At 32.1% G+C, this 10,571-nt stretch overlaps 1 protein-coding gene across 1 annotated transcript in view; it reads left to right on the forward strand.

Annotated features, from left to right (window-relative positions):
* Positions 1-6,167, forward strand: part of LOC106877988 (multiple epidermal growth factor-like domains protein 8) — a 575,983-nt gene extending 569,816 nt beyond the window's left edge. The window contains exon 31 of the mRNA XM_052968134.1: positions 3,967-6,167. Coding sequence (XP_052824094.1) covers positions 3,967-4,838 — 872 coding nt within the window. The 3' untranslated portion in view covers positions 4,839-6,167. The remainder of the gene's footprint in view (positions 1-3,966) is intronic.
* Positions 6,168-10,571: the final 4,404 nt, after the last annotated feature.

The raw sequence follows: 10,571 nt of genomic DNA on the forward strand, positions 1-10,571 counted from the left end.
ATATATATATATATATATATATATATATATATATATATATATACACACACACACACACACACACATACACACACACACACACACACACACACACACACAAACCTGATATGTTTATAGTGAAAGTGATGCCAAACACAGCATTGATATTCTTATGTTCCATGTACAAATTAAAGAATCAAAATAGAAAATAACTTCATTATATCAAACAACATGCTGAAATTTAAAATGTTTCTCCAATTGCTAAAAAAATTATACAGCCTTATATTAATGAACCAAAATTCACTTAGTAACTGAGACTTATCACTTTCAGGCTAATTTTGCTATTTACCTGAAATGTATTGAAGCACATCTTCAAGGATAAGGTCATAAGTTTGTGATTTTTATGATGTTTTATCAACCAGAATATCAGATGTCCTTTTACATTGCTAATCAGAATGCACTTCCATTCTCCCCTTTATTATATCCCTCTCTTCTATTTGGACATGAATATTTTGACTGTCATCTCCCCATCGTCTTCCAAGTAGTCTGTTCTAATCTCTTAGATACCCCTCAACAACAGTGCAGCTCCACTTGTCTGTGTGCTTTGTAAGATGTCCAACCCAGCAGAAGTTGTGCTTTAAGTATTCTACAGTCACATCATTCACTCTAATCTGTTTTTGAATTAACCTGTTTCAAATATACTCCTGCAATGATATTTTGAGCATGGAACTTTCCTTGACCCTCTGTATCATAACCAGCCATTCTTCCTTCTTTATAGTAGGCTATGTCTCAATTGCAAATAGGAATGCAGATAGAATGGTGCTATTGAAGAATGGCACATTCTAGCTGTGCTTTGAGCACATCTTTAACTGAGGCAAATGCCTGTCATCCTGTTCTTACTTTGCATTCGTATCGTGGCCTATATTTGTTGTCTGTTCCAAGTACACATACTCCTTAACCACTTAATTTCATTCACACTTTCTATAATATAAGTATCCTTCTACAGACTTTTCTGGTACTTTGTATAAACCCCAAAATACTGGGTATTGCTGATAATTATTAATAAAAGTGTGAGCATTACGCATATCTTACAATATCATCCAGAACATGTTTGGTCTAATAAGCTGTTTTATGAAATGAGGTGGTGGTTAAAGTGAAACAAAATTATTGAGATGAATATACATGTTTAAATCCCTACTCATCCAGCATGTTGCTGCTAACTGTCTGGATACTCTTCTGTTCAAAATTTTCTTGAAACTGCCTGGAAGTTATAACTATCCTTTTTCTCAAGTCCTGCATAGACAACTTTCTTTGTTTAGTTATTTAAAGAAGTGCTAACAATTACTTTTTAGTATTTTTTTTTTCTATAATGGCCAAGATAAGGAAACATATGCAGGTGGGCTGACAAGAGCTGTGAAATCTTGCATGCATTAATTTCAACTCTTCTTAATAACTGCATCGTTTTTTTCTAGGTAAACTGACTGTTCAAAGAAGACTTCAAAAGTAACTAGTAGCAACTTCTTTTGAAAATGGACAAAATTTGGCATCATGGTATTATCAAATACCTGCAGAAAAACGGTTTAGTCCCTAAGGACATTCATGCTGACATGGTTGCTACATTAGGAGATGACACTCCAGCTTTATCAACAGTGCAAAATTGGGCAGCTGAATTTAGGAGAGGAAGGGAGAGTCTGGACGTTCTGCAATTGCCACCACAGAGGAAAACATTGATTGTCTTCACCACATGGTGATGGATAACAGGCGATTAGCATTAGCATGTCTAGCTATTAGCATATCTAGTGAGAGAGTTGAGAACTCTCTCAAGGAATTTGGCATGATGAAGGTTTCTGCATGGTAGGTGCCACATTTTCTGACACCTGATCAAAAGCACATCAGGCTGATCACATCACAAGAAAATCTGATATTGTTTGAAGCAGATCCAGCTGGTTTCCTTGAACATTTCCTAACTCAGTATGGATGTTGGGTTTATCACTTTGAGCCAGTGACAAAGAGACAACTCATGCAGTGAAAAGAAGTTCTCCTCACTTGCTCTAAAGAAGGCCAAGGTCATCTGATCTGCAGGGAAAGTGATGGCCTCAGTTTTTTGGGATGCAAAAGGTATTGTGTTTATTGACTATCTTCAGAAAGGTCACACCATCAATAGAGAGTACTATGCTGACCTGCTGAGACAGTTAAGAAAGGCTATTAAGACCAGATGCCCTGGAAAACTGACAAAAGGGGTTTTGTTTCATCAAGACAGCACTCCAGCACACAAGTCCTTGGTTTCAATTGCTGCTGTGCATAACTGACTTTAAACTGGTTGATCACCCAACCTATTCTCCAGATTTGGCCCCATGTAACTGGACTCAGCCTTCCCAAATATAAATGATCAACATAGAGAAATGGGGCTTCTTTGTCTGTCTCCTTTATAGGTACCATGGTAAACACTGCGGTCCTGCTTTGTATTTGTAGATGAATAAGCCTGTCATACCACAAAGTTTAGGTGCATATAGTAGGTAGCACTTTGTTGCAAGAATTCAACAAAAGTATTTGGTTGTTAGCATAATGCATTCTATGCACAGCCTCCCACCTGTTGTTTTCACTGGATAGTGTCACAGATTGCTTCACTTGTTGAGGTTTCCAAGTGGAGGCTTGCCTCTAGATAATTCTGAAGTTTGTGAGAAAGGCTTTGTGACTTTGTGAGAAAGACTTTAAGAAGTTGTTCTATCATCTTACCTCTTTATTAAAAAAAAATAATATTCCCCCAACTCCTACTGGGCTACTAATGAGTATCAACTTAGAAACTAGCTGCAACTCATAGTATTTGGTTCTCTTTTCTATTCCACTGTATGTTCCCTTTATTTACAATTTATGTCAATGCTTTGTAAAAGAATCAGTTGGATAAATCTATTCTCTTCATCAAAATCAATAGACTACAATCCAACCTTGACCTTACTCCTACTAACTTGCAAACTGCACATCTTACATCTTGAAACACAAATCTCTCAATCTCTAGCTCTAACCCATTTTTACTGTCTTACATTCTTACATTTTCCAAAAGTTGATGTTGGTAGTAGTATAGAATCTACTATCCCTACAACTTAATGTTCTCCTTTAGATCTTAGTGATGAAGTCTTCCAATTGCTCTGGAATATTCTCTTCTCTGTTACTTTATTGTAATTTTAATCCCTTTAATCACCAATAGTTTGTATTTTTAATTTTTTTCTCATCTGGCATTGAAAATATCTATGCCAGCTTGCCTCTTTCTCTCCCTCAAATTATCAATACTGATGACTTCAATGCTCACAACTTCTGTGGTATGATTTCTCCCTCACTGACAATGCTATTATCATCTGTACATAACTCTTCCTAATATTCTCATGTCTAAATTTAATCTTTATCCAGTCATCACCATCATCATTTCTGTCTCTATTATATTGTCTTTGAAGGTAGTATACACCATCCTAGCATACAACACCTAATTTCATTCTGACTATTATCAGAAAATCTGCTTTCAAAATAACTAAGCATGTAACAAACAGTATCTTCATAGATGAGGCTTGTCATATCTTCCACACAAGCAATGCCCTCAACACTCGAAGACCTGAACTGATTTGCTCACCTGAGCTGCAGCTTTATATACATCTAAAATTCAAGTATTTGTGAAATAGCTTTTATGAATTAATCAGAATTTTCACTATGCTACTGGAATATACAATAAATTTTTATGAAAAATAAAAGAAAGAATTATGTAAAGGTTATTTTAAATAAGTAAAACCACCAAATTTTAATAATTTTGCACAAGGAAATTCGGAAAGAAATACAGGAATGTATTTCTCTTAGGTTTTGTTGTGAAGCAAGAAACAATGTTTTATTTAATTTTATCAGTAATATATTTACTGTCAATGCTATAAGATCTTCATTTTGTAAAATACAATAATATTTCCTTCCAAATAAATGTTATCATAAATATTTCTTTCTGTTTAGGAGTTGATGTCTACTTCTCACCTGATGATAAGACATTTGTTGTGGACCTTAACCGTGAAACATGGTTCCATGAAGTGAAACTTGATAAAAGTCTCAAATTTCAAGCTATGTACCATGAGTACATGCAATATACTCGGAATGATGTAAACTATTACTTAAGGAAAGAAGTTGCAAAAGATACCAACAGATTTATAACACTTGAACAAGCAAATACCACACTCAATATAACTGATGTACGCTTTCGGCTTGTCATTACACTGCCTTTAGATGTACATGATTTGGAGAAATCTCAGTTTTACATAATTATTTATGGTCGTGGTGATATAAACAGTAATACCACTTACGGAAAGTTAATTTTCCGTCAAGACCAGCCCCATATTGACTTATTTGTATTTTTCAGTGTATTTTTCTCCTGCTTTTTCCTTTTTTTGGCAATTTGTGTTTTAATATGGAAAATAAAACAAACAGTTGATGCTCAACGCAGTCGGCAGCAACGAGCACGTGAAATGCAACACATGGCATCCAGACCATTTGCAGGTGTTTTGGTTTTGGTTGATCATGATGTTGTTTTATCAAATCCAACCACACGAAAACTCAGAGTCAATAAACCAACAGCACGCAGTCCTCAATGCCCTGAGGTTAATTTGATGCACCAATGTTTACGTGAAGACCACTTCAGTATCTCACCAATTGCAATAGAGCCAACCGAAGATGGTATAGCTTCTGTAGCAACAGTAGTGTTTCAGCTACCCGGGGGTGGAAGTACAGCTTCTAAAGTGTGCCTGGGCTCTGCCTTGACTATGCGTATGTGTCCTGGAACTGCAAATTTAAGAATGACAATGCGCCGCCGTCCTAGCTCATCTCTTGCTTGATCTTGATCACAACATCTGTTACTGTCAGGTGAAACATTTCCATTACAGAAACTGAGTTTGAAGTCCAACAGAAAGAATGAAAAGAAAAACAGACACAGTAAAATGAAAAGTAAGAAAAGGATATTTCTCAGGTGTTGGGACAAGAAAGCAAATTAACTTTCAAAGATCATTGTATTTAATGGGACTAGCCACATTAATGTATGAATTCCTCTTTTCTTTTTCATTGTACAAGTTAATGCAATCTCAATTGGTGTGACTACTGGCCAGTATTAACTGAAAGTAAGTGATTTTGTTCACTGTGTGAAGGTTGAACTGCCAAGCTGTTTGCTGACTCTTTCTAACAGCCTCCACTAAACATTTGCTGATCATCATTATCATATTGGTATTTTGTTTTTAAAAGCAGTATGGTAACTAGACAAATAGAGAAATAAAAATAATTAAAACATTCTGCCAAATCCATTACAAAAGACATTGAATAATGCCTTGGAATTTGAAATATAAAACCTTCAAAACCAAAACAACCAAAATTTCTTCCTACATCACTTTTGTGTACCATGTCATTATTTCTGTATATTATTTATTGCCTTTATTTTAATTCTACTACATTTTTATTGCAGTCAAGATTGTGAAAGTATTTTCTTAGGAAATATTATTAGTTATTGAGAGAGAGAGAGAGAGAGAGAGAGAGGTGGCAGGGTGGAAGAGATGGAATGAGAGGGTGGAAGAGATGGAATGTGTAAAGAGACACATTTTGAAAACACTTGGAAATGAAACAAAACAGACTGGAAAACTGACTTCAAAAGAATTCCTGAAACAAAATATGGAAATAAAAAGAAAAAATGGAATAAAATGAAATTTGGTAAAATATCTGGAAATCTGAAATATAAAGAAAATATTTTCTAACCCTTGAACTGTGAAATTTATCATGAATATAATTTTTTGTGGAAAATTTTGGTATCCATATCTGATATTTTATCTAATTAAATGATAATTATCAATGAGATTTAAACATTTTTCAGATTAATAGATTAATTTCATTTTATAGGCAATATCACCTTTATTTCAAATCTTGTACGGATATTTGTCTTTATGGTTATTTATCCATATTAGTGCAAGGGTTGTATTTTGACTGTATATACATATAGCTTTGAAAATATTTCAGCATTCCCTTAGATTTTGATTATTGCTGCTTATAAACAGTTTTTATAAGTGTACATGCACATATTTCATTTCACACACATACATTCACACATAAATTTCATCAATATGTATTGGTATTTTACTTATGTGTCTTTCAAAACTAATAAAAATATAGATTTAATATTTTTATGTCTGCCTGCTATTGATTTTCTTTTTTTTTTTATCGGAGTATTTATAAAAACATTTACAATGAAAGGTAATACACCCAAACTTCAGCAAAAAGTATTCTTAAATGCTTCTGAAAAGGTTTTGGATGTATACTTATCAGATTTGTTTAAAGACAAAGAATTTTTTAATGTAATTTTTTATGTAATTTATTTATGATTTAATGCAGAATATAAAATATTAAATTTCATAAATCATAAACTAGCTTTTCTAGTATACTGCATTTTGAGATGTATATTTCATTGTTTAACATTAATGCATAATTTATTATTAGTTTTGAATACTTGCAAAAAATTAGGTTTTGTTACTTTTCAGAAATCAGATATTTCACTTCTGTTTCAACTGACACCATAGAAATACCAACTGATCAAATTTAAAAAAATTGGAATAATAAAAAAGAGGTTCAACATGTTTTTTATCTAGCACTTCAGTCAGTATTGATTGAGAAAGGCCATTTATATGCATTTATAACTTAAGTTGTTTGTTAGTGTAGAACATATAATTGATAATTTTTGTTATTTTAGATACATGGATGGATATCTTATTGATGTAAGAGAAGGGCAGAGAACTGTATTTGATATACTGCGACTTGTAATATACATTATATTATACATAACTTGCAACATTATTTTGATACTTGTTTCTCTGAATCTAAGTTCAGTCCCAATTACAATGAAAGCAAAACTACCAACTAGTGCCTTTAATATTTCTTTTAAAATGGAGCTGCAGGCAATATTACACATTATACACTCATATTAACAAAATATAAATGGGATATCAAAGTAAGAAAATGTATTTTGCTGATTAATTAGAAACTACTAAGGTCTCCATTGGTAAGGCTTATCATGTATCTGCACTTATTTCCACTGGCCTGACAAAGACTAATAGTTGCCTGTTCATGTAAGTTTCCTCCATCCATTCCAACAGTGCTGTTGAAGGAAAAGACTTTTTTTAAAGATCGATACACCTTGGCACAGGTGTCATTACAAGCATTGCTGACAAGAGGCAACAGTTCAATACACATACTGCAAAGCATTTTATCTGATCCTCAATTAGTTCTACCAATCCACTGTTTTGTATTGGTACCTTTTTATGAACCCCAAAAGAATGAAAGGCAAAATTGATCTTGGCAAGATTTGAACTCAAAGCACAGAGAATCAGAATAATATCACATGGCATTCTATCCAATGCTCTAACAAATCCAGTTTACCAACTTTAGTTAGAAGCAATTTCTCATTAGTAATGTTTATTTAAAAGAATAATGAACAGTGCATGTTCTCTTCATTTGATTTTACTACAGTTTGAAAAAAAATGGAATACATGCTTTAAGAATATTAGATTTTGATTATTGCTATTTATATACAACTTTTATAAGTGTTCATGCTCATATTTCATTTTAAAAACAATTTTTTTGCCAAGAACAAATCTTTTATTACTACTTTTATTCATAATGTATTCCATATTCAATTAATTAGGTAGACAATAGAACAGATAATGAAAATATGAAATGCTTTAAAACACCAACATTCTACATTTCTATTGGCAAGCATTTAAAAAAATATAATTATATTTATTGATCCCTTTCATTAATATATTTCCTCATAAATTTCCTTATTTAGGTATTGCATCAGTTTATTATTTTTTTTCTAAAATAACTTTCAACCAGTTTATATGTTGAACTGTTTGTTTTTGTTTATTTATTGATATATTAGAATCATTTCAAGAGTGAAAGACATAATCTCTATCTTAATATTCTAAAATCAATGGCTACATTTTTGCTGATACATAAACAATGGGTGGGTGGGGGAGAGAAAGAGCAGTGCTAAGAACAATCATTATTAGTATGGTCATCATTTTTCATATATGGTGTAAATAAATTTGGCTGTCTACTTTGATGAATTTCCTCTCTTTTTTCTTCTTTTTTAAAATTTTTCTTTGGGGTAGTTTCAATTAGCTTTCAAATACATTGTTGTAGGTTGTGAGATATTGGCGTAAATTTTTAGAGAGAAAATACTTGGATAGAAATTTAGATAAATCGTTTAGTAAAGATACTCATTCCATGTTATTTAAAGCAAAAATTCTTTTAAACAATTTATGATTCATATATTTTTTAAATGCTTTAGGAATTAACATGTTGAAAGTTAAGATGCAATTGTTCAATATTGAATTACAGATTGCATACTCATTACTTCATAAGGAAGAATCTTATTTTAACACTCACTTTTTCTATGTTAAAATTTGTGAAATTAGACTTATTAAGGTAGTATTTATAGAGAGATACTTCTATAGTTGCCAACCTTCACTTATTTCCATGTAAAGTGCTTATTCTGGTCTTTTGAATGACATACTGCACAATGGCCCAACTTGTTTTAGAAACAAGCGTAAAGGATGACAGTGCCTAATATGTTGAAGTTTTTACACAATGTAATGTCAAGACATGGGAAGCTGTGCATGTGCACAGTCACACATGCATACAAACAAATGCATATATACATGCACACATGAACGTGTGTGTGCATGCACAGATTTATCTTGAGAGGACCTCTCATATGGATGCATAGAGCATAAAAGCACTCATATTTATATCATTGGCAGATGAGAATTGTCTCCTATAGGTACCGGAACTGCCAGATCAAGTGATTTCAACCTGCCCAGTCTCACTGTCAACAATATATAGAATTTCAGTGCCTGAAAAGGCAATGATGTTGCTAATAGCCAGCAGGCTTATTTTTAAAATAATTATTAGCAACAGAGGCAGCATTAATACTAAAATGCAATCTTTATATCCAATTTAATGTGGATGTTTTGCTAGAACACTGAATACTATGCTACCTTGAGAGTGCCTCTCATATGACGCATGGTGCATAAAAACATATTTAAATCATTGGCCCATATATGTCCTCTCAAGGTAAAAAATGCAGTATTTGGAGTTTTAACACTATATGATGTTAAGTTGGATATAATGATTGCATTTTGGTATTAATACACCTTCTGTCACTATTAATTATTATATAATATAAAATTGACTAAAACACCCAAATTGTAGTATAAAATACTAATACTTAAAACAAGCTAAATGTAGATCATCAGAATAACATATTTTAACTATCATGCATTAATAGCCTATTTTGGAATAAATCAATGTAGACCTACAGTTATTATGTTTTTTTTAGATGAAAATATTTGTTTAAATATATTTTCTATAATTATAGGAAATATTTTCACTTAAAAAAACATATATAATATAAAATTTACTAAAACAGACAAGTCATAACAAAGCTATTCTAGCTGGTGTTTCTAGTACATCCCACAACCACCTGGTACCTTCCTCATTTCTTTGTCACTCTGGCATGTATTGATGTTTTTTGATATTTTTCTCCCATAGACACATTTATGTTATCAAACAAATTTTTTTTTAATTTATGACTTTTTCAACAATTGTCTCTGTTTATAATTTAAATATATTGGAGTTTGAGAAGATCATTGCTGAGATTTATCCACAGTGATTTAAGAGAGGTTTGTAAAAGATGATTTATTTTAATAGCATACTTTTCTGTTAGTAAATATGTCTTTTCTTACTCAGACACATACACCTCACTTGGTTCAGGGGTGGATTTTAAAATTTTAATTACAATGCTTTTCTCTATTACTTCTGCATCATCATTCCATAAAATGTGTTTATGGAGGGAAAAATATAGAAAAACATCAAAATACGTCAGAGTGACAAAGAAACGAAGAAGGTGGTAGTGGAATGTGCTAGAAACAACAGCTAAATCTCACTTAAATCATCCACCTTTCCATCTGGAAATATTTACAATTTGCTGAAAAGACTTCTTCCATAGTTTTTAAGTGTGCAGTGCAAAAAAAAACTTGTCATAATCGGTTTTTCCAGGTAGGGTGAAAAAAAAAAATCAAATTTTCAAAACTTTTTTCATTAAAAGATACTCCCCAACCCTATCATTCTGAAGGCCATGGTAAAAAGAATTGGAAAAATTTGTCAAAACAGAGAAAAACCAATTTATGTAGGTGTCCTGATCTGAAACTCTGGCCAAAAATTTATTAAAACTTAGCTTTATTTTCATGGTTCGTTTTACTTGATCTGCATTTTCCCCTGTGCTTCATCTCTAAGACAGTGACAATGAGCAGGAATCACTCCCCCCACCCACCAAAAAATAAAAAGGAAAATCACTCAGAAAATAATTCTAAAAAGAAAAATAAGTTCATGGTAAAGTTGTCACCATCTTCTGTGGGAAACAGAAAATGGTAGGTAAACTTCTATTTCATGGGAATTATATAGATTTTTATTTCTTTTCTTGTTTCGGATTATTTTCTGATCGATTTCTTTTTTTTTTTTTTTTTTTTTTTTTT

The sequence above is a fragment of the Octopus bimaculoides genome, chromosome 1, assembly GCF_001194135.2.
Source record: "Octopus bimaculoides isolate UCB-OBI-ISO-001 chromosome 1, ASM119413v2, whole genome shotgun sequence".
NCBI classification, from domain to species: Eukaryota; Metazoa; Mollusca; class Cephalopoda; order Octopoda; family Octopodidae; genus Octopus; species Octopus bimaculoides.